Source organism: Rattus norvegicus, chromosome 6 (assembly GCF_036323735.1).
Source record: "Rattus norvegicus strain BN/NHsdMcwi chromosome 6, GRCr8, whole genome shotgun sequence".
In the NCBI taxonomy this organism is placed as follows: domain Eukaryota; kingdom Metazoa; phylum Chordata; class Mammalia; order Rodentia; family Muridae; genus Rattus; species Rattus norvegicus.
Genome location: NC_086024.1, coordinates 37,463,851 through 37,489,151, shown reverse-complemented (window position 1 = coordinate 37,489,151; position 25,301 = coordinate 37,463,851). Strand labels below are relative to the sequence as shown.

Below are 25,301 nucleotides of genomic sequence, written 5' to 3'. Positions count from 1 at the left end.
ATGTTAACAGAGTTCCCACATCTAGAAGTTCAGGTAGAGCCACTCCTGTGGAGTCATTTGGTCTCACCCTTGTTTATTATTCATGGCTTTCCTTTTTAACATAATCTGCAGCCATCAATATTGGCTTGTATATTCTAGCACGTGCTTCAGACAGAAGTGTTCATTTCCCCACTGCAGACTCTCCCTACTGCAAGCTCACAACCTTTGAATCCTTTGACTTCAAGCTATTGTCTCACCACATCTAGAAGTTAATAGTCCAGGGTGTTTTTTATTTCAGTATGGAGGTTCCCCAAAAAACGAACGACAACAACTAAAACCTAAAGGCAGTTCTACCATATTATCCAACCCTGTCACTATCCGTACATACCCAAAGAATCCGAAGAACATACAATAGAGATGTGTGTAACACAGCACCATTTACAATAGCCAAGGGGCACAGTCCAGTCCATAAATGAATAAAAAATCGGCATGTGGGACTGGAGAGATGGCTCAGCGGTTAAAAGCACTGACTGCTCTTCCAGAGGTCCTGAGTTCAATTCCCAGAACCACATGGTGGCTCACAATGGTCTGCAACTACAATTCCAGAGGATCTGACACCCTCACACAGACATACATGCAGGCAAAACACCAAAACACATGAAATACAAATAAATAATTTTTAGAAGGTGGCATGTATACACACTGGATTATTATTCAGCCATCAAGAAGAAACAGAAGATAATATCCAGATGGAGCTGAAATTCATGCTCAGTGAAATAAATCAGACAAGTAACATGTTTTCTCTCATTTGCAGAACTGAGGAGCACAAAGGTAGGTGAGGTTTAGAGGAGAGGAAGAGAAGGGCAGAAGGCAAAACCAGGAGTTGAAACAGGAAGTAGAGGTAGACATGATCAAAGTTATATGAACATTATACATATCTCTCCAAATGTCGCAGAGAGGGACTGGCAAGTCGGCTCAGCAGGCAAAGGCATCGGCCTCCAAGCCCGATGACCAAGCTGGATCACTGGAGCACAGACGGTGGAGGGAAAGAACCACCTCCAACAAACCGTCCTCACACATCCATATGTGCTGTAGCACACATGCACCCATACAGCCCTAAACACACACGTGCACAAACACTCATGCTCAGGCACACACGCACATCTGTAATTACGTTTTACCCCCCACTGGTTTTATTTAGGAACTTCCTTTCCATTTACCTGGAACTGACCAAGATTTTAAGCCTCAACAGCGTGAGATTAAATTACTGAAAGAGTATCACCATTTAGTTCATTCAGTTTTCCAACTGTTACATATCCAAAAGTTATTAATTCCGTTCAGCATAATATGCTTAATAGAAAAAATAACAAGACTCATCAATACATTAGCCATGGCATTAATGTAGAAAGATAGGAACTTTTATTATGTTAAAAACAATACAAACATACACAGATCAAGTAGCACAAAATTTAAAGAATTGTTCCATTCCAAAAGTTCTCAGCTGCACTTAAAAAATACATGTATTCATTATATTTTGAGTGAAAAAATTAGTCTTATTACAGACATTCTTTAAAAGATAATATTATACCTTGTTGCTTGTACTAATTTTATAATTATGTAATTTCACCAATTACATTACATGCTAAAACAAAATGATAGAATTCAAATTTTTTTTCCATTGGCAAAAATCTTAGCACCATAAGTTCATAGCCAGTACTCTTTAGTTGTTTGTTTCTATGTCGTTGATGAATTAAAAGTATCACGTAACATCCACTTAGTCTGTGTAAATTATTTTTAGGTACATGTGTTATAATTCCTTGATTGTAGCTTTAATAATATTCCAACAAAAGAATTTAAACAATTCTAAATTCTCTGTTTAATTATTTTATCTTCGTATGTGTGAATTTTTCATAAAATTTGCACTCTTGATAATAAGGCTGGTTCATATTATAAAAGAGAAAATAGACCTAAAGTTTTATGAATAAGATTATCTCACTAATATAAACAATTAAAACTTAGATGGCTCAATGAGTAGATAAGAAAACATTAAACTTTTCACTTTTCATCTTATTAATGATTTCACAGTCATAACTATGAGACATTAAAGCTTGCTTTTCAGTAAGGGTCTGCACATTTATCTCCTTAGGAAATGATACTAGTTCTCCAGAAAACCCTTATATTGACCAAATAATGTCAAGCATTTATAATGGCAAATTATTAGCAGGAGCATCAGATAATGTATACAAGAGAATGAGAATCGTGCGTGTCAAGCACTCCACCTTCCAGGCGAGAATTTTGCACAGTTTAACGATGTAGTTGTCCATATTCAGTTACTTGCAACTTCTTCAAAATGTTGTCAAGTGGCTAGATGTTAAGGCCAAAGTGATTCCATCTCACACATTGAAAAACAAAAGTGCACCCTCAAAAGCTTCAACACAAAAGAAAACTGTATCCCACTATAAGTGAACAAAACTATTTTCTCATCCAAAGCCTACTCAAAATTCAAAAATTAATCATGAAATTACACTCCTGCAGAGGTCTTTCCTTTTTCTTTTTTCTTTTCTTTTTCCCTCATCAAAAATTTAATTGGAACAACATCTCTCCATAGGGAGCAATGCTTATGAAGTCTTGATTAAAGGAATTATAGAACTCTCCCTTGGTTTGACCCCTCTGGAGATTTTAGTTTTGGAGGAAATAGACTTCAGTAGGTGAAGGAAGAAAGTATTTCTTCCTCATGTGGTGAGAAGGGCTGTACTACACAGGAAAAGCGAATGCCAGCTAACCCCATGCTGGGCATGTGAAAGTTCTGGAAGCAGATTCCTTCAGGCTGCCTGCACCCGCCTTCAAAGTCTGAACACTCCTAGGTCACACTGGCCCCAGCCTGAATTCCATTCCTCTGAGGTATATAGGAACAGAGTTGTTAACCTGAGCTATGCTGAGGCAAAGCCTTTGTCCACAGCTAGTTCTCCGAACGCTGACTTTGAACCTATCTGAGAGTGTCATGCTCCATTTTGAAGCCCTTTCTTGATATCTTGGCTTGATAAATTGTATAACCATGTGTCGTCTGAGGTACAACATCCCATAGACCTGCTGATTTTTTTTAATTCTGGACATAGGAAGATTTTTGAGCTGAGAGTTACTCTTAAATGGGTTGGAAAAATGGCTCAGCAGTTAAGAGTACTGGCTGCTCTTCCAGAAGAGTCTGGTTCAATGCCCAGCACTCATATGGTGGCTCACAACTTACTCTAACTCGAGTTCCAGGAGATCTGGTACCCTCATGCAGATGTACACGCAGGCAAGACACCAATGCACATGAAATAAAATTTAAATTTAAAAAGAAAAAGAAAAATGCTCTAAGGAATGATAGTTTAATTGCTCTGTTATGCAAGAGCTCGGTTGGGCACATAAATTGACACTAAAAAGCACTAGGGAAAGAAATATATAGATTTTACATTTAAACGTTGTGTGAGTAAAAATGGTCTATCATGCCATTGAGAAAGAACTCTGAATTCTTTTCAAATGCATCGCCTTGCTGAACGTCCAGCAAGGAATGAGATTCTTGCTAGTAGAATATCCTGAAATGTTTGCCCCAGTTGTAGTATCTAGGTTGACTTCTAGAAGCCACGGCCATGGCATTTTGTTTATTGCTGTTCAATTAGTATATCAATCAGAAATTGAAACTTACAAATAAATTTTTAAGAGACAACAGGGTCTGGGTTGTAGCATAGTTGGTGGAGTGCCTGCTTAGTCAGCATGAAGCCCTCGGTTTCATCCCCAGGACCTCATAAAACCCAGCATGGGTGCACACACCCGTAATCCCAGCCATAGAGAGAGGGAGATAGGTGGACCAGAAGTTCCAGGTCATTCTCATCTGCTTAGCAAGTTTGAGGCTAGCCTTGACTACATGAGACCCTATCTCAAAAAACAAAAGAAGAGGAGGAAGGGAAGGGGGAGGCAAAGGAGAAAGGGGGAGGGAGGGAGAAGGGGAGGGGGGTGAAGGAGAAAGGGGAGGGAGGAAGATAGGAGGGGGTGAGTTGAGGAATGAAAGGAGGAAGAAAACCCTCTGGAAAGGATATGTTTAGTGTTCAGCTTCTGGAGATGGGAGCTGACCTTCTCCTGGAATGCCAGTGTGGCCCCACAGCTGCAGGCATCTTCTATAGAAATGAGGCTTCGGACTTCTTCAATGTCTGAAGACAACGACAATACACAAGATGTTACAGCTACAAGGGATTACAGCAAAGTTGGGGGCTGGGGTGTAAAACTCCCGCCCAGCATAAGAGGCAAAAACAAAGGAATGACAGCAAACCATGAAATCTACAATTCACTTCAACATTGCCACTTATGAAAATACATTCTTTTCAGGAGGTAAAAAACACATAAAGCAAATAGGAAATAATGCTAATTAATGTTGATTTTCCAGAAAACTTGATTAGGAAACACTGGGGAAATGTTTTTGTCAAAACTGGGTGGCAGTTATTTGAGAGCCCATTGTCTTTCTCTGTGCTTTTGTCATTGACAGAAACCAGCTACTACATAAAACTTTTAAAGGTGGCCTCTATAGGGCAGGGGTTCTCAAACTGTGGTTTCTGACCCCTTGGGGATCAGATAATTACATCACAATTCATAACAGTAATAAAGTTACAATCATGACATAGCGATGAAATAATTTTATAGTTGGGGGGTCACCACAACATAAGGAACTATATTAAAGGGTCTCAGCATTAGGAAAGTTGGAAGCCACTGGTGTAGGCACAAGCCACAGACAAAGAGAAGACAGTGACAGTTCTTCCTATGCTCCTGGTGATTTCCTACAAATGATTGTTATTCTATTGAATGATTTGAATCAAGAAGTATAACTTTTACCCTTACATACTTTGAAGCTAAAAATTCAGAACTATATTGATAGCTAATCTAGATAACCCACTATGTGTATATATGTATGTGCATGTGTGTATATGTGTCTATGTGTGTCTGTGTGTATGTGTGTACATGTATGTGCATGTGTGTATATGTCTGTGTATGTATTTGTGTACGTATGTGTATGTATGTGTGTATATGTATGTATATGTGTATTTGTGTGTGTATTTGTTTGTGTATGTATGTATGTCTGTGTGTGTGTCTGTGTGTGTGTGTGTGTGTGTGTGTGTGTGTACCCATGCATACACAGTCATCGGTTATCTTCTTATGTTGCTGTCACTTTATATTTTGAGAGAGATGCTCTGACTAAACCTGGAGCTCACTGATTGGCCATCAAGCTCACAGAAATTTATCTCAGTCTCCCAGCCCAGGGATTGCAGACATGCTCCTCCACACTCCTGACTCTGTAGTGGGTGCTGGGGATCTGAATCCTCCTCACTTTACCTACAGCCATCCTCCCAGGCCCTGTTCAGTTTTTGAAGCAGAGTGACCAAGCTAGCCTTAAACTACTGATCCTGGCTAGACACTGGTGACCAAACATTAGCCACTTGCCGACCATCTCTGTACAGAGTGTAAAACAGGTAACTAGTCCTGTGCTCTTGCTTAATAAACACTAAGCCATGTGCTCAATCGGATATTCTTATTAAAACACCCCTTAGGAAGTTATAGAGCAGGGGTATAACAAAAAAGAATGTTGAGAGAGAGAAAGGGAGAGAGAGCCATTCACAATAATATTAATAAAGGAATAAAACACTTAGGAATATTTTAAGTATATAACTTGTACACTGAAAATTACAAAACATCATTGGAAAAATTAAAGAAGACTTAAACAAATGGGAAAGCACCCACCCAATAGTATTGGGTACACTGAAGACTGTTAAAGTGGCAGTACTCCCTAAATTGATCTAAGCCCCAATAGCCATTTTGTGGGAAACTGACATGTCCCAGGGGGGAGTGGAAAACATCAGTCACTGTCCCATGAGTTCAGAACTTTAGAAGGGAAGGGTGAAAATATCCCAGAGAGGACAGTGGTAACTGTTGCCACAGAACTGTACCTTTGAAAACAGGAAAAAAATAGATTGAATGCTATGCATATCTTATCATAATAGCAAAAATAAACCAGACTTAGAGACATTAATTAGAAATAAAAAATGAGAGAAGAGAATCAGATCAAATTACAGAAAGCAGACCATGTAGCAGAGCAAGACAATAACTCAATATAAATTTTAAAAAAAAAGCAGCTTCCTCCTAGATTTTCCCATTGGAAAAAAAATCTGCTTAAAGGGTCAGTTGTCACCTGAACATGTCTTCTTGTCATCATTCAAGGTATAGCCAGGGAAACAGTCACAGTGGTAGGACACTGCTCCATCGCTCACACAGATGTGCTGGCAGCCATGAGTCCCCAGAGCACACTTGTCTCGGACTGACCCACACCATGCAGGAAAGAAAATATTTACCCATTAGTTCAATAGAACACTAAACACACATGTCTGGAATACCAAGCTTTGCTGGACCCAGCCAGCACTGAGAACGAAGCCTTCAGTAGTCACCCAGAGCCCTGGGTTCCAGGGCAAAGTGTGGCTTCCTTTCCTGGTCTGTTGCCTGATTGGTTCTTCCCCCATGGTGTTCCTGCAGCTGTCTGAGGGAACTTCCCATGGTACTGAGGCTTGGCAGTACAGAGCTTACCACAGGCACTTTTGAAAGTGCCAATCACCACGAATAATCGATTAGGAAGTCTGTGGTGGTTAACCTTGATAGCCATCTTGACAGAACCTAGACAATCACCTAGGTCACTATATTGTTGATGACACCATTCCAGGCACTGGGCTTCAGAACTGAATTGAAAAGAATGCTCACTGAGCACCGGTACTTGTCTCTGCTTCCTGACTATGTTTCTAATGAGAACAGCTGCCTCAGTTTCCCACTGCTCTGACTCCCTTGTTATTATGGACTCTAACCCTCCAACTGTGAACAGAATAAAGCCTTCCTTCCTTCCTTCCTTCCTTCCTTCCTTCCTTCCTTCTTTTGGTGAGGCATTTTGTAACAGAGTAACATCACTGTGTGTGGAACTAAGTTCGGTGTGGCTACACACACACACACACACACACACACACACACACACACACACACACACACACACGGACTATATTGCTCAAAAGCCAATCACTGATAATTATAATGGGGGACAGAAAGCATTGATGACACTCATGCTCTCTCTCTCTCTCTCTCTCTCTCTCTCTCTCTCTCTCTCTCTCTCTTTCTCAGAGAAAGAAATAATAGTAAGATTAATGGCGATATATTCAATTAAATAGTAGAGTAATTTTATCCCATAAATAGCATTCAGAGATGTAGACAGTCTGCCCAAGCAAACAGAGGAGAGCACCCCACCAGTCCTATGTCCGAATGGCCTAGGACAAGTGAAAAAAAACCTTAGTGAATTCAGAAAGGCTCTTGGGAGACCCAGACTGTCCTTAGAAGAGGGGAAGTGCTGAACACGTTCAAGGTCTTTCAGTGATCACCGGTCTGCTGCCTCAGTCTCTGGACTGGCTGGGGTTAGAAGCATGATCTCATTCCTTAACGAGGGAGAAAGCCAGGCTTGGTGGTACATGCCTGCAACCCCAGCACTTGCAGTTACTGCATGCTGAGGCTAACTGAAACACAGCGAGTTCCTAGCCAGCCTAGGCTGCAGGAGACTCTGTCTCCAAAAAAAAAAAAAAAAAAAAAGGATCCAATAATGTGCCATTTCCCCCATTTCCCTCCATTTATCTTGACACGATCCCACCATGTCTAGTTCCCCAAGGAAGAAGAGAGGATGGAGAGAACCCGAAGATGCTGGCATGCCAAACCAAGCAGCACCCGAGAGCAAGGAACGCCTGTCCAAAGGGAAAGCGTCCATGTGTATAAATGCCGCCCTGTTCTGCCAGTGAGCTTAAATCAAATTAATGAGGATTAATGGTCTTGGCAGGGGCTCATTAACCAAGTCACAAGGCTCTGAGTCACTGAAGACTGATCAGCTAGGAACGGTCAAGAATGTGCCGCTTCCAACACCCTGGAAGGTCTGTGTGGGTCTAAGTGAAGCCTTCACAAAGTCTCCTTTGCTGAGGAGCCCAGCTTGAAGATCAACACTACAGAAAAGGCCCCAGGCCAAGTTTTAACTGGAGACAGATCCGTTCAACCTATCACACCAAATGGTTACTACACAGCTGACTTCCTCTATGTGCCTATAAAGTCCCCAGTATTCACAGCTATAAAAATTTTCCTGGATAGGGACCTCCACAGATAGTCAGCTCTTCTCATGGTCCCCATTCCTTACCTATTTCCCAGTAATTTTCTGAAGTGATCTATGTATGTAAAAGCCAGTGAGCTCACTAAGCAGGGAGTGCCTTCGACGAGTAAGCTGGACCAATGTCTGAGCCTGAATCTTTAAGTCCCCCCCTCCCACCTCCACACCAAATCAGCAGGTTGATTTCACCACCGTGGAAAAAGTCAGGTAGGAGAGGATTTGTTGAATGGACTTTACCTGAACATGTCTTCTTATCTGCATTCAGAGTGTAGCCTTCAAAGCATTCACAGTGATGGGACCCGGCTCCGTCATTCACACAGATGTGCTGGCAACCGTGTGTACCCAAGGCGCATTTGTCCTGAGCTGACAGACGAAGGTCCGAGAGTGAAAATTTAAAATTAGAAGTCAAAGAGTCTTTTATTACCCGTAGATAGAAACATGCTCAGGAGCAGAAATAGATGAGGGGAAACTGGCCGGAGGCTAGACAGAGCTGTCAGCATTATTTGCTCTAACTAGAAGTTAGCAGACTTAATAAAATCCTTCACACATGGTAATTATTCGTGGCCGTTATACTTGGTTCTTCTTTCCAGATCATCACTGTTGAGTTTTTTATAACCTAAGCATCTCATAAATACTTAATGCATTCCTCTTAGGTTTACAGCACTTATTACAACCCAGAAATAAACCAGCTAATTATGCAGCTAACTACACTAGATCCAGGGAAACAAGGGAATTAGATCTCAGAGAATTTCTATTTTAACACTCTTACATTTCATAAATGAGGTACAAGAGCCCCAAGGAGACCAACTAATTTAGGGAGCACCTGAGACCCAACTCTTTCTTCAATGCACTTCCCTGTGAGAGACAGAAGAGTAGAGGAGAGCTAGGTAGGCAGATGAGTAGATCTATATACATACATATGTATGTACATGCATATATACATGCATGCATACATACATGCATACATATGTACATTCATACATACATATGTACATGCATACATACAGATATACAGTAGAGGTGTATGTTTGGGGTTGTTTTGAGACAAGGTCTTACTATGTGGCCAAGACTGGCATGAAGTCCTCCTCAGCCGTGAATGCTGGGATTACAGGCATGTATCACCACACCCAGAAAGAAGGGGAAAGATTTGAACTGACATATTTTAAACTATTTGGGTGAGGGAAGATTGAGATTGAGTCTCATCTATAGCCCAGGACGACCTAGAATTTATAGTGACCCTCCTGCCTCTGCCTCCCAAGTGCCTAAGAATAGACCAGGCGTGCTGCCACTTCATGTGGTACTGTTAGTGAGTTTGTCTCTAGTGATGGTATCACTGATCTCTTGTTACATGGCCAAGGTGTCCACCAGGTTCCCCACTACAAAGTTACTTTTTGTATTTTCTCTCTCTCTCTCTCTCTCTCTCTCTCTCTCTCTCTCTCTCTCTCTCTCTTTCTCTCTCTCTCTCTCCTTTCCTCCCTCCCCTGTGTGTGTGTGTGTCTGTGTGTCTGTGTGTCTGTGTCTGTGTCTGTGTCTGTGTCTGTGTTGTCTTAGGTTTCTGAGTCCAAGTTTCCTATTGCCCATGCTGGCCTTGAGCTCCTGATTTAGCTGGGATAACTTTGAGTTTATGATCTGCCTCCCTCCACGCGCCATCACTGCTTGCCTTTGTGAGCAATAAGTATTTTGTAGGATGTTATTTGATGCTAACTTACTACCCTGTCTGTAGGAAATAGAAACGAGCCACACCTTTACACACACAGTAGGTGCACATCCCTGTTTCTGATTTTCAAACAGAACTTAGACGCAGGAAATCCAGCTGGGCAGAGGTGGTACATGCCTTGAATTCCAGCACTTGGGAGGCAGAGGCAGGCAGATCTCTGAGTTCCTGGCTACCCTGGTCTACAGAGAGAGTTCCAGGACAACCAGGGCTACACACAAAACAAACAAAAACAAGAAAAAAGCAAACAAAGACAAAAAAAGAAAGAAACAGAAAATCCTAGGGTGGCAAAAGTAGAAAATGGACCCCAAATTCCCAGGTGTAGGCTTCTCTTCAACCGGGGGTAGGTTGGCAGTTGAACGAGTACACAGCCCACTCACCTGCACATGTTTTCCTGTCTGCATTCAATGTGTACCCTTCATAGCACTCGCAGTGGTAAGAACCATTTCTGTCGTTGACACAGATCTGTTCACATCCATGAGTGTTGAGGGCACACTTATCAATGGCTGTCAAAAGATGAGCATAGCACATGAGATGAACACAAGGAGGTAAACAAATTCACACCAGTCACATCCTCCCTCTCCCTCTCTCTCTCTCTCTCTCTCTCTCTCTCTCTCTCTCTCTCTCTCTCTCTCTCTCTCCCCCTCCCTCCCTCCCTCCCACCCTCTCTCTCTCATACACACACACACACACACACACAGACAGACAGACAGACAGACAGACAGACAGGAAAGGGTACTGATGGAATTTAGATCCTACTTTCTGGTCTTATTCTTTCACCAACAGACCCACTGATATAAAAAGGAACCAAACTGAAGCCATTTTGAATAGAACGTCCATCTTGAATAGGGGTCAATAAAGCAAGACTTCCGTGGGTAGCCGGCTTCCTGCTAGGCAAGTTGCCCCACCACAGCTGAATAACCCAACCAATGGGAACAGAATAAGTGAACCACGAAGACACATTCCTAAGGAAGTCCCCTACCCCTAAATCCTGATTGGTGGGATAACTTGGCATAGATGTTTGTAGATTTCAGGCTTAAAAAGTCTGTAACATTCTGGCTCCAGGTGGCAGTTCAGCTCCTGAATCTGTACTACGGCCCCAATCGATCATTAGCAGCTAGAGTACAATAACTTTTGTCATCTGGTTAAATACTTACTAAGACGACCATTTGAGGATGCAGTCAACGCCCGAGTCTGTGCTGCTGTCACTGACAGTCAGTTATTTCTGATCATTGCAAATAAAGATCTTGCTTTGCTGGACTCTGGCGACTGCTTGGGTGGTTTTGGATTTTTGGATCCTAACATTGATATATATGTCTCTTCCCTTCTTGACATCTCAGCCTCCTTATCTTAAAATTAGCAGTTTGACCTAAATGACCCGATTTCTCCCTCACAAAAACTCTCCTAGGATTAAAGAGAAAAAAATCTAAAAAGAAAAAAAATCTAATCTCTACTCTTTGTTGACTCTGTGTGGTGTTTAAATACCAGTGAACAGAGTATTTCCCTCCGTATATCTATGAGTGTGTATGGACATACAAATAAACTGGAATGCTCATATCTAATGAAATAAAGTCCAGGAAAATATCAAATATTCGAAAAGGATGGAGAGTTCGGGATCCTGGAGCTGGAGCGTTTGCTCACTGGTTAAGAACACTGGCTGTGCTTCCAAAGGACCCAAGTTGATTCCCAGCATCCACATGGCAGCTCATACTGACTGTAACTCCAGTACCAGTGGATCCAGGGCCCTCTTCTGGTTCCTGCAGACACTGCAGGAACATGATGTGTGTGCATATGTGTGGGTGGGTACCACTTATATAAACTTATGAACTAACATATATTTTAAAAATAAAGAGCTTTGTAGCCCTTCCTTCTTACCTCCCCTTTTATTAATGTTTTCCTTTAAGAACAATAACAAAGGTGTCTGGAGAGATGGCCGGGTGGTGAAGAACACTGACTGCTCTTCCAGAGGTCCTGAGTTTAATTCTCAGCAACCACATGGTGGCTCACAACCATCTGTAATGTGATCTGGGGCCCTCTTCTAGCGTGTCTGAAGACAGCTACAGTGTATTCATACACATAAAATAAATAAATAACCTTTTTAAAATAATTAAAAAAAAACAGTAACAAAGAAAGCACACTAGTAAGGCCCTTAAGTCAACATAGCACAGAGGTCCTTGCACATCTGTGTTTTCAGCTACACTACTCACAGAAGACAGGAAATGGAACCAGCCTCAGTGTCCACCAGCAAATGAATGAATAAGGAAATGAATGAATGAAGAAAATGGGATACAGACACACAACAGCATCTTATGGAAATGTAAAGAAAACTGAAACCATGATTATTTTTTTCAGGAAAATGGATGCAACTAGAAATCACTATTTGAATCAAGAGAGAAAAAAACAGACTCATAAAGATGCTGCATGTTTTGTCTCATATGAGAACATAGATTTAAAAGTGGATATGTGTGTGTTGCTTGTATATGTGTGTTCGTACATCACAGAGCCAGAAAGGAGTTCCTAAAAGAAAAGGAAAAGACTGTAAGGGGGTGAGAAATAGAGGATAATACAAGTCACGGGAAGCAGACGGGTGTCAAAGGGGAGAAGGGGGTGTGGACCAACTAAGGCAGAAGAGGACCCAGAGGAAGGCAGCAGGGAGAGAAAATGAGAACAAAGACAATGACACGTGCATACGAAGATGCCATGATAAGACCTATTTATATACTAACCTAAAATAATGATTTTAAGAAGAGGCCGAAGAGACAGCTCAGTGTTTATGGGGACACACCACCTTTGCAGGGCATCTGATTTCTGTTCCTAGCACATGCAGTGATTTAGCACATGTAACTCCACCTGAAGGGCAACCTCTGACACCTCTAGGCTCCTCAGACACCTGCACTCATGTGCACAGCCCCACACACAGACGTGTGCATGTAGTTTAAATTTATTTTTATTTTATTTTATTGTTTTTTCAAGACAGGGTCTCTCTGTAGCCTGGCTGCCCCAGAACTCCCTCTGTTGACCAGACTAGCCTCGAACTCACAGATATCTACCTGCCTCTGCCCCTGCCTCCTGCCTCCTGCTTCCTGCCCCCTGCCTCCTGCCCCCTGATCCCTGCACCCTGCCCCTGCGTGCTAGAGTCAAAGATGTGCTCCAACGCTACTCGGCTCTAATTTTTTTTTTTTTTAGGAATAGTATCAAGGTCTATGCTAAGCTACCCTGCGTGGGTTCTCACTTTCTTCTCATGGTCTCTATCAAGGCTGCTAAACTGGGGCAAACCAGCTAGAAGGCACCCAGGGAAATGAGGTCAGAGCCTAAGAGAAAACTCACCCCTGGAGAAGCCTAAGGGAAACCCTACTCCTGGAGAAGAGGCATCAAATAACTCCCACTCAACCGCGGTCCCCTGAGGAAGCCTCACCTGAACACGTTTTCCCATCAGCGTTCAAGGTATACCCTTGGCTACATTCGCAGTGATGCCTGCCATCACCATCGCTGACGCACACGTGCTGACACTGGTGTGTGCCAAGCATGCACTGGTCCAGAGCTGGGCAAAGAAAAGCACAGTAGTGACATCGATGCCCAAGAGCCATTTTAGACATTTCCTCTAGTTCCAAAACACTGCCCTCCAGATTTCTTTCTGATGCCATCTTGACTTCACTATTTTTTCTAAAAGTTTATTAGATATTTGACTTGAGATGCTGCAAATTTAGAACTGTAGATCTTGCTGTACCATCTCTCAAAGGGTAATTCTGAGTTTGGAGCTGCTAGAATCAAACATTTCCATGGGTCAGGCAGCATGATGTTTTATTTGGTTGAATTGTGTATCCAGAAAAACCGTATTCTTGCCTCTCGACCCTAGGAGTCAAGGAGAATAATACTGTACTGTCGAGAGTTCTGTGAGCTAGTGGGCCCGCTGTAACTGAAACTGGTGGCAACAGGTCCACATTCTGTGCCTGAAGGGAATTGGAAGACAAGCATGCCTAGCTGCTGTGGGACCTGACTCACACTTGGACGAGTGAGCCATGCTTGGGCGTGCAAATTGTGTGAGGCCATCCGCTAACATCCTCCTAGTGCATTGCCCAGCATGAGTCTAAAGCCCAGTTATCTCCTTGGGTTCTCAGTAGCTTCAGAGATGATGGATCGGAACCGTAAATACAAAGAGCTAAAAAGAAAAGCGTGAGATGATGTCAGCCAGATCATGTCTCCATCCTTTTGCTCCAGGACACATTTATATTTCATTGGAATGCCCCCCTCCCACACCCAGTGACGTGTTTTAAAAGACGAATCAATGAATTTAGTCATTTCGACAAAATTGAGGCCTGTTAGAGGAGGCTAGCGCTCCCGCGGCAGGTAACCCAGCCTCCAGTGCCTTTGGCAATAGGACAAGGCTAATATTTTCCCAAGGAGTGCCTTTTTGTGGAGTGATCTTTCCAGCCGTTGACTACAACAAGCTGCCCCTCAGTCGTTTCTTTTTCCAGAGAAGACATTCCTCCCCGCCCCCAGAACAAGTAGGTCTTTTGTAAGAGGGGGAAAAGATCGCCACTCACCACTATTTCTTTACGGCTTCTGAGCCCACCCCCAGCTGCTAACTTTAAGACCTAACTTAGCCACAGACCAGAGTCCTGTCGGAACAGCTCTCACCCACAGCTTGAGGGGATTTTCTGGGAAAAAGAAAGAAAGCCACTTTCTTTCCAGAACCTAATGAATGCCAAGTAGATGCCATCATAGCCAATGGTGTTTGTGAAGGCCTAGTGTCCCGGGACACGGAAGACAGGGAGATTCTGGCCAGGTCAGGCAGAGATGAGGCCAAGGCTTCATCTCCCATTTCCTGACCAATCGATGATTCTGGGCTCCACATTAGTTTAGATAGAAAGTCCCATTGACATTCACAACTGCAGTTCCTGGCTCACTGGCATGCCTCTCCACCAACTCCATAGGTACCAGAGGCTGGGAGGAGCTACCCTTACTTTGTATGTGGTGGTCAATATGAATAGACACAGAATGCGTGTGGCAGGAACCATCTAGGCTTTTAGGGATTCAACAATTCTACAGAGGCTTTCAAACTTCTTTAAAAAAATGACTTCCACAAACCATAATTCTATTTTTTTTTAAGTTTTTTTTTTTTTGGTTCTTTTTTTCGGAGCTGGGGACCGAACCCAGGGCCTTGCGCTTCCTAGGTAAGTGCTCTACCACTGAGCTAAATCCCCAGCCCCTTTTTTAAAGTTTTTATAGCTTTCTTTTTGCTTTTTCTTTTTTATGGCAAGGTCTCATGTAGCCAAGGCTGGCCTTGAATTCAGGATGTAGCTGGGGCCGGCCTTGAACTTCTCTCAAGTATTACTACCACTCCCAGATCGCATCCTGATTGGGGGGTGGGGGGGGAGTGTTCCAACACTGAATAGATCCATATTGTTGCATCTGATTAATTCATGGAAGAAAAAAACTCTAATAAAATTAGCATGTTCCTATTCAAACACCTTCCGAAAGAAAAGATTAGAAGATTAACAGGATGATTTGTTTTTTAATTTGTTTCTTGTGTCTCTTAAGTGAATCAGAAACCCCAACTCTTCTGGTCTCTGATCCAATTATCCCACAGAAGAATAATCAGGGAAGGAGTTGAATCTGAAAATGGGTGTTATTAATTAAATGCACATGGCCAGAGGCATTGGGACAGAGCCCCGTGATCCTCGCAGGGCAGATGCCGCTCCAGCTTCTGCAGGGGAACAGTGAGGTGCTGTTAAGTCTGAAGATGTAAAGTAAAGCTAAAAGAAACATTTGGAGGAGAGGGGAGGACTGTTAATGGTGGAGAAGGGGGAGGGACAGGGGACATGTTTTGGGTTTAGGTGTTTGGGGTTTGGGTTTTATTTCTGACCCCATTGGGGAGCGGCAGGATTGTTGATTCTGGTTATTTCCAGAACTTACTATGTCTAACGCAAACATGAAGGTTTTATGAGCAAACCAAGTTACATATAGTACAGCCTTGTACTTCTAAACCAACACTATGTGTTTAGCTTGGTGGTTTAGAAAAAAGCACCAGAAAAGCATTGCATGTGTATCATTCTTCCAGAAAATTTCTACCCTCACCCCCCCAAAAATGAATAAACTTCTTCTTTCAGGGGGCTGGAACATTGCCTCATGAGCACATACTTCTCTTGCAGAAGGCCCAACTTTGGTTCTCAGTGCCCATCTGGGGTGGCTCCACGACTGGATACAACTCCAGCTGCATTGAGGATTTAAGGTCACTGACCTCATCCAGTACCCACACTCATGTGCACATATATACATAATCAAAGATAAATCTTTAAAAAAAGTTTCCAGTCACACAAAATATGAACTATAACTTCCTTGCTAGTTGGAAGCTAAGACTTGCCAGCTTACCACAAAAGGTTTCCTGGAATCTAGCCGAGAGCTTCTCAATGACCCCATAGGTCTCCACATAGAAGACGTGATCTTCCAGGGGCTTGCTAGCCATCATCTTGAGGGACTCCATATCTGCCCGGTCCACACCCACAGCGTACAGCTCAATGCCAGATGCCCGGGCTCGGGCAGCCACCTCATTCACCTGGTCCTGGGGCCTCCCATCTGTCACGATAATAGCTACCTTTGGGATGTTAGATGTGGGCCCCCGAGCTCCAGCCTCCACGGTGAAGGCTTCTTCCATTGCTGTCTGGATAGCTAGCCCTGACATGGTGCCGGTTGACAAGGGTGTGATCCGTGCCACAGCCTGTTTCAGGGCCTGCTTATTTGAATAGGTGTTGAGCTGGAACTCTATCTTCACGGTGCTGGCATAGTTCACCACAGCCACCCTCGTGTCTGTGGCCCCGATGTCCAGAGTGTCAATGATGCGGGAGACAAAGGTCTTCACCTTGGTGAATTCCAGAGGCCGGACGCTACGAGAACTGTCGATGATAAAGACCAAGTCCAAAGGCCTGCTCTTGCAAACACCTGCAAAGAAGGGTAGAGAGAACACAAGAGGCTAATCATGATCAGAAATGTGACAGTCCTCACTCCCAGAGAATTTTGGGATTCTGGGAACCCAGACCCAGGAGCATCCCCTGATCCCAGCGGTAACATTGCCTGCTTCCTTCCTGGAGGTCATCCTACCTCTGCTGTTAAACACACCCAGGCTTTAAGCCTTCCCAACATTTTGCTTGAAGACTTATCCCACCATTTAAAGATCTGTTCCCAAGAGTCTTTGCAAGTTCTGGTACTGAAGGGACCCCAGGCCTACCTTGGCACTTGGCTGAGATAATGGGGTCACCTAACATACTTCATCTAACACGCATGTACTACATGTCAGTCTTTGGGAGCATATCTTGTTTTAAGGAGCAGAGTCCATGACCTGGTACCTCTCCTAATTCCCTCTGACCTCTCCCGGCCACTTCTCTTTGCCTTTTTTCCCTTGTCACTTGTCTACATCTCTGTCACAATAGCAGAAAAGAGGAATCATCAGCTTCAAAGCTCTCTTCTTTCTACATAAAGGCATCTTGCGTCTCCACATGCTCATAGCCATTTATTCTCTCTCTCTCTCCCTCTCTTTCTCTTCCTCTCTCTCTCTTCCTCTCTCTCTTGCTCTCTCTCTCCCTCTCCCTCTCTCTCTCTCCTCTCTTGCTCTCTCTCCGTCTCTCCCTCTTCCTCTCTCCTTCTCTCCTTCTCTCTCTCCCTCTCCCTCTCTCTCTCTTGCTCTCTCTCTCTCCCTCTCCCTCTCTCTCTTGCTCTCTCTCTCTCTCCCTCTCCCTCTCTCTCTCTCTCACACACACTCTCGCTCTCGCTCTTGCTCTCTCTGTCTTTACTGCCTCCTCCAACCTGATTTGCACAGCCCTCTCTCAACCAACCGGACTGAGTTCACTGTCAGCACTAGGTACCAGTTACCACATCTCTTTTTTTCAAGCCATTCTCTGCTTTCACACAGGAATGCAAGTACACACACACACACACACACACACACACACACACACACACACACACACACACACCATAGCCCTAGGTAAAAGTGGGATCCTTGGGAGGTGTCTGTCAGGACTCCTTCTTTCCTAGTAAACTGACAGACTGATGCTATTGGCCCCGGTCGGTAGGTAGATCCAAAACAAATTCTTAGCCGAGAACGGTTGCACTGGCTGTAGGAGTACTTAGGAGGCTACAGAGGAGGGAAACAAGTTTAGGATATAGAGTGAAGTACTCTCAGAAAAACAAGTGAACGCATTTCTGAGAGGAAAGGCTTTGTCAGGGACAAGGATTATTTCCCTCCGTCATTGCTTGGTGTTATTTGCTGTTGATGTTTCATTCTGAGGGCTTGAATGGAGCCCAGAATCTTGTGTCCCCTAGGCAAGTATTCTACCACGGAGGTACATCCCAGCCCTTCAGTTATTTATCCATACATAGGTCTATCTATGAGCTTGATTTTTATTTCTTCTGAGACAGGACCTCCTGTAGCCCAGGTTAGCCTCTAACTCACATATGTAGCCAAGGATGTCCTTGAGCTCACTGTCCTCCTATCTCTACTTCCCAAGGTTAAAGGCATGTGCCGCCACACACAGCCTTCAAATTTTGTTTTCAAAAAGCAGAGATTTAATTTCTTTTACCTTGTCTGCTGGATGGACTGCATTAATACAGTACCACCTTCCTCTGAAAGGCACTGTAGGGATCCCAGCATGCTGACACAGGATCCTAAAACTAGGCAATTATTCGCACTTAGTAGAGGTTTAGGAGAAGCAAACCCTGAAAAGCAGTAGTGTAAGCCTGGCCTCCATGACTCCTGTCTCCAAACCCCAAGGCTTTTCCAGTACCCAGCAGTGGCTCCCACTGAGGCAAAGTTTTCCACCACAAAAAAAAAAAAAAAAAAAAAAAAACAACATTATTTCATGTGCCCAGCCAACGTTCGTGTGTTGATTTTGAGCCACCACCCAGAAGATGCCGTATATGTCATGTATTTGGTTAAGTCAAGAGGAATTACAAATCACTTTTGAAAACGACTCCACAATTTCCTTCAAGATTTCCAGGGATCAAGAGCGAGGAAAAGGACTGGTGTAGAAAAGCTTACCTGGGGGGTTGGGGATTTGGCTCAGTGGTAGAGCGCTTGCCTAGGAAGCGCAAGGTCCTTTTCGATCCCCAGCCCCGAAAAAAAAAAGGAAAAAAAAAAAAAGAAAAGCTTACCTGGACATAGGTCTGTGCATTTTAGCATGGTTGGAGTGGAAAGAAAAAGCATCACGGTGTAAGCGTTGTAACTCAGCGCTTACGCTAACCCCCAAGTGAGGTCCCTACCCACCCGACATGCCTGATTCTATCCTTCTCTGTTTGGTTTTCCCAATACATCCTCTATTTGGGGGAGGAAGCTCTGAGATGGGATAGGCAGAATAATTCCTGCCCCCGCCTTGCACCAATGCTGCTGAACTAGCGAAAGACTGCAGCTGTGAACGGAGGGCTTTTGACGGGGAAGTTGGCCTAGATTTTTTTCAGATGGATTCAAGAGAATGACCAAGGCCCCTAAAAGTGGAAGAGGTAAGCAGAAGAACGGTCCAAGTGAGCAAGATGTGAGATGGGCTCAAACTGGTGTTGCTCCTTCTGAAGAGAGAAGACAAGGTGGAGTCAAGGACCACAGTAGCACCTAAGAAACCTAAAAGGCTGGCAGTACTTCTCTCTGGTGCCTCCCTCCCAAAAGGGCAGCGATGAAGCCCTGCCAACACCTTGATAGCAGCCCAGCAAGAATAGCATCAGCCTCCAATCGACAGAGCCGTAAGATAATACTCTACATAGATTTAAGCCACCAAATTCCGTCATCATTTGTTTTACAAGGAATAGAAAAGCAATACAGGAATCTCGGCCGGGGTGGCGAGAATCCATTCCATGACCATGCAAGCTCTTTCCTCATCCCTACTCCCTCTGCAAAGGTGCACACTCTTCTCTAATCTCAGTCCCAAGATCAGCAGTTTGCTTCTCAGGAGAAAGTGGGCTTGTGGGCCTAACGCCAGCAGTTAACTTAACCTGCATGGGTCCCGCTTGCTCCCATCTAGGTGCCAATGCTCTTGTCATTTTAAATCTTGGGTTTCAATCAAATCAGGTATGATGGAGAGTTTCCTGAGCTGATTCTCGGCATGGCCCGCAGATCCCAGGAGGAGACAGACCATGCAAATCAGCCAGACAGCATCGCTGGCCAGATGAGCCTGGTCACCTCAAATATGATTTGCTATAGCCGCTCTCAAACCAAGACCAGACAGACTGGAGCTGGATCTAAGGGTAAGGAAGAGACAACCTCCTGTAAGTAGTACAGAAAGTTTGGCAAGCTGTACAGTGGCTGGAGCCCTTGCTTGACTCTGGGGGTTCCGAGTTTCACTCAGGGGATCTGATGCTGACTTTCTGGGTTCTTTCACTATGTTAAGCCTTGGTGGGCGGGGGAGTGGGGTCCCTGTATGTCTCATGAGGGGTCATGACAGGGGCTTATCAGCTTCTCTAGGCTCTGTAGATTTGTTCTGCTCAAGCAGCCAGGGGGGAGTTGTTCATCAAAGATCAGACCTACCTGATTCTTTGGGTATCGACAGAGTATAGTTTGGAGTGTAGGGGCCCCGTCTGCATAAGCAGAGTATCAGGTCTGGGGCAGAACAGAGTAAAGCATGATATAGGTATAGAACAGGACCCTCCCTGGGAACCTAAATGACATCTTGGTTTGCCTTCCTAGTCTGTCTTCCAGATCGTGGATCTCCTCTAGACCCTTTCTTATTAGGAGAAAAAGGCACACATGGTAAATGCGAAATAGACCTCCTGTAAGTAGTACAGAAAGTTTGGCAAGCTGTACAGTGGCTGGAGCCCTTGCTTGACTCTGGGGGTTCCGAGTTTCACTCAGGGGATCTGATGCTGACTTTCTGGGTTCTTTCACTATGTTCTTTCACTGTAACCTCAGTGCCAGGAAAAGTTTGTTCTCCTTAACCAAAAGATCAAGGTAAGATAAAGCTGGGAGCCCCCATTCCCTGGCTGGCACTCCTATAAGTGTGTGACGCCCCCTCCCCAAATTACAAGTTCCGGATACCAGATGCTATCATGTCATGCTCATGACCTTACACCCTGGCCCTACTCCCTTCTCTGCGCTGTCCGCCCCTCAGTTTCTGAGCAGGACTGCAGGGAAAAGGATGCTTCTCCAGCACCCTGCCTGCCTGAGACTGGGATAAAGCCATGCTGCGTTCCTGGGCCCCGGCCCCTCTTCCCTCCTCCAGCCAGAGCTGAGGCACATTCTCTGGCGGAGAAGTCCCCCACCCGCCCCACTGTACCTGAGCCACGGACCCCGGAATATGGCGCGCGGGTGGAAGTAGCCCGAGCAGAGAAATGCCCAGGGCTGCCCCCGGGGACTCTTGTCCCCAGTCGGCGGACACTCGCGCGGGTCAAACGTCCAGGAGCAGCCGGGGGCGGCAGGAGTAACAGCGGCCAGAGCAGCAGCAGAAGTCCCGGGAGGTTGCGTAAGAGGGCTGAGAACAACATGATGGGCTTGACGACCTGCCGGGGTCTGTGAGCCACGAGGTGACTAGAGTACTAAGGGTCGGTCGCGGGCGTGGGATCGCACGTCCGCGACCAATTTAAAGGTCCCGCTTCTGAGGCTCCGCCCCACCCCGCCCACTGGAAGGCCATGCCACCAGAGACCAGGAGCCGCCAAAGGCCAACAAGAAGCCCTGTCTGTGCATTCCAGTGGCAGGAGCGGAATGTCTGGGACTAGGCGGCCAGCGGCACGGTGGTCACTGCCCGCCTAGTCCGGTGGGCTCGGCTGGGTGCCTCCTGGACGATTGCCTTCTTGTAAAACCAGGCTGGGGTAGGGGGACTCCTGCTCTACCTTCTCATGCGGCCCAGATCTGTGCCAACCCCACCCCCACCCCCGGGTTTTACTTGACAAACCTGGAGTTCTGTACCCACTCACTCAGCTGCAGGTAAGCTGAGCATAAGAGCATCACACAACACACCTTTCATGACCAAGAAAACTTGCTGTTAATTTTTTTTTTAAGGATAGGCCTCACAGATTCTAGCGTCATGAATAGGATGCTTTCAGCCCAGTTTTAAATATTCATAAACATTTAAACTTATAGTACCAGGAATAGTAAATCAAACATACGCTTCCCCCAGAGAGCCTCCGATTTGCTGGAAGAACATCCACTTCCTCTCTGGAAGAATGACCAACGGGCAGCAGCACAAGGCTGGAAACTGCTCAGGGGTCCTGTGAGAAGATGCTCGGATAGTGTACCGTTAAGGGGAAGTGATGGGTTAGAAAGGTGGCCTGAGTGGAGTGGGTAGGAAGACTTCTGACAGCGGGGAGGAGAGCTGAGCTGGATTTTCAACCACAGAAATGAGCATCAATGAGCATCAATGAGTCTCAAGAAACTGGTCTCTCTGCCCTGACTGTTGCCTTTCTACCATCCACCCACGTGGTCGTCCTACAATCATGTCTCCTACAGATTATAGCACAGTTAAGAGGCAGAAGTAACCTGGCGCCTCTTTGTGTGAGTGGATACACAGAAGATGGTATCTGCATGCCTTAGTTAGGGTTACCATGACTGCGATGAAACACCATGACCAAAGTAGTGTTGGGGAGAAAGGTTTGGGTTTTTTGTTTGTTTGTTTTTGTTTTTTTGTTTCCACGTGGAAAGGTTTAATGAGAGAAGAAGAGTAGAAGAGGAAAGCAGTAGAAGCTGGCCATGAGCTCATGGAGAGAAGGGGGGAGGGGAATGGGGAGAGAGGGGACAAAGGGGAAGAAGGGAAGAGGGCAAGAGCAAGAGGCAAGAGTGAAACGGGTTTATTTGGCTTGCGTTTCCACATTGCTGTTCATCATTAAAGGAAGTCAGGACAGAAATGAAATAAGGCAGGAACCTGAAGACATGAGCTGATGCAGAAGCCAAGGAGGAGTGCTGCTCGTTGGCTTGCTTAGGTTGCTTTTTTATAGAACCAGGACCAGCAGCCCAGGAGTGGCTCCATTCACAATGGGTTGGGCTCTCTCACATCAATCACTAGTTAAGGGGTTGGGGATTTAGCTCAGCAGTAGAGCGCTTGCCTAGCAAATGCAAGGTCCTGGGTTCGGTCCCCAGCTCCAAAAAAAAAAAAAAAAAAAGATAGAAAAAATCAATCACTAGTTAAGAAAATGTCCTATATGCTTGCCTACAGCCCGATCTTATAGAGGCATTTTCTCAATCGACATTCTCTCCTCTGATGACTCTGATGATAATTTTGTCAGGTTGACAAAATTAGCCAGCACACTGCATAAATGAATGCTAGTAAGCCTTCAAAACAAAATGCTAATACAGGTTGCAACGTGGATGAACCTCAAGGACACGTTGCAAGGTGAAATACGCCATTCACAAGGAGACATGTTTGGAATGATACCGTTTGTAAAGAGTATCTAAAGTAGTCGAAACCTGTTTGAACGGAAACAGTAGAGGGGTGGCTCCTGGGAAACAGGGAAGATAAGCAGTTGGAGATGCTTAGTGGGTATAAGCTTTCAATTCTGCAAAATGAGGTTGTGAAATCTGATCCCACAGAAACATGAGCTCACTGCTATAGTTAGAATGTGCACCCTTCAAGAGTTGTGAACTGGGGTTGGGGATTTAGCTCAGTGGTAGAGCGCTTGCCTAGGAAGCGCAAGGCCCTGGGTTCAGTCCCCAGCTCTGAAAAAAAGAACCAAAAAAAAAAAAGAGTTGTGAACTTAGTCCTCAAGGTCCTGTATTGATAGTATTTAAGGGTAGAGTATTTGGGGAATAATTATGCCTAAAAGAAGTCCCAGGGAGTGGGGAGAGGGCTCTAGAGAGATAGCTCAGCGGTTAAGAGCACTTACTGCTCTTTCAGAGGTTCTGAGTTCAATTCCCAGCAACCACATGGTGGCTTACAACCATCTGTAGTGGAATCCGATGCCCTCTTGTGTGTCTGAAGACAGCGACAGTGTACTCACATACATAAAGCAAATAAATAAATCTTTAAAAAATAATTTAAAAAAAAAGTCATGAGGGGACATTGCCACAATGGCATCAGTGGCTTTTTAAGAAGTGTTGTTCTGGAGAGATGGTTCTGGTGGGTGAAGTTCTTGCCACACAAGTATGAGCACCTGAGTTCTGAACCCAGAATTCACGTAGAGCTGGGCGTAATTGTACACAACTGTAATCTCAGCACTTCTACAGTGGGGCATATCCACAGACAACAAAGAGAGCCTGTCTCAAACAAGGCTAATGGTCAACTACACTACAAGTTGTCTTTTGACCTCTATACACATGATGTAACAAACCCATGCCTTAGTTACATACATGAACACACACACACACACACACACACACACACACACACAGGGAAAAAGAGGAAGTGTCTGGAGATGTAGCTCAGTAAAGTGTTTGTCTAGTATGCATGAAGCCCTGGGATTGATCTCCACCACTATATAAACCATGCAGACCTGATGAATCCAGGCATACATGGAGGCAGGAAAATTCGAAATTTAAATATCATCCTCTACTACATAACAAGTTCAAATCCAGCGGGATGTCTCACAGGGGGGTAGGGGACAGCAGATGAAGAGATGCTACGGCTTGCTGCCCCTCGACATGTGATGAGTTCTTGAGCACCAAGAACACAAGGACAAAGTTTGAACTGTTCACTGCCCAACTCCCAGAAAGCAAGCCTTGGCACATGAAGGCTCTTGGTCAAAGATAAGTCTAGATGCCAGAAGACGGCAGCTCCTGGAACAGGGCTGCTTGGCCTTACTGTGGCAGGGTGGTCATCAGGCGTGATAGAGTGTTTGTAGAAGAAACAGCCGGGCTCTGCTTTTTTCAGAGGAAAGGCTTTGCTCTGTTCCGTCTCACGGACTGACAACAGACTGCTCTGTGTTGGACATCAGTGCCACAGTAGCCTTCCTTGACCTTCTTCAGCAAGGTGTTAGTTCCTCAGCCACCACCAGGCTCCCACAGGGGTAAAGCAACACCAAGACAAGGATCTGATTTATAGTTGCCTGTGAGCAACTGTAAAGGAAAAGAATTACAACTGTAAAGGATAAATTCTGGGTAGTTTTTTTAAGGTATTTCATTTTTAATGTGCCTGTATTGACTTTGTTGTTGTTGTTATTTTTGCTTCTTTTAGAAGTTTTTTGGGTGACAGGGCCTGTGTGGCTCTACCTAGCCCAGAACTAGCTATGTAGATCAGGCTGGTTTTGAACTCACAGAAATGGACCTGGCTTTGCCTCCCAAGTGCTGAGACAAAAGGCACGTGCCACCATGCCTGGATAAGATTTGTTTGTTTTATCTTTAGTCATAAGGGAAATGCAAATCAAAACAACTCTGAGATTTCACCTCACACCAGTGAGAATGGCTAAGATCAAAAACTCAGGTAACAGCAGATGCTGGCGAGGATGTGGAGAAAGAGGAACACTCCTCCATTGTTGGTGGGATTGCAGACTGGTAAAACCATTCT

At 44.7% G+C, this 25,301-nt stretch overlaps 1 protein-coding gene across 1 annotated transcript; it reads right to left on the bottom strand.

Annotated features, from left to right (window-relative positions):
- Window positions 1-1,375: 1,375 nt before the first annotated feature.
- Matn3 (matrilin 3) lies at window positions 1,376-21,423 on the bottom strand. The gene is made up of 8 exons (NM_001395570.1): window positions 21,146-21,423; window positions 16,266-16,832; window positions 13,309-13,434; window positions 10,274-10,399; window positions 8,417-8,542; window positions 6,194-6,319; window positions 4,056-4,166; window positions 1,376-2,339 (listed from the first exon to the last, which is right to left on the bottom strand). Exons 1-8 carry the CDS (start codon window positions 21,351-21,353, stop codon window positions 2,284-2,286), a joined length of 1,446 nt encoding a protein of 481 aa, NP_001382499.1. The 5' UTR covers window positions 21,354-21,423; the 3' UTR covers window positions 1,376-2,283.
- Window positions 21,424-25,301: the final 3,878 nt, after the last annotated feature.

What these genes read in the sequence shown, in the direction of transcription:
- Matn3 (NM_001395570.1), bottom strand. Translation starts at nt 21,353, where the DNA reads ATGTTGTTCTCAGCCCTCTTACGCAACCTCCCGGGACTTCTGCTGCTG. An exon ending in TTCCGGGGTCCGTGGCTCAG is followed by an intron (nt 16,833 to 21,145) that starts GTACAGTGGGGC and finishes CCTTCTTTGCAG; the next exon opens with GTGTTTGCAAGAGCAGGCCT. An exon ending in AGATAAGAAGACATGTTCAG is followed by an intron (nt 6,320 to 8,416) that starts GTAAAGTCCATT and finishes GGTGTGGGTCAG; the next exon opens with TCCGAGACAAGTGTGCTCTG.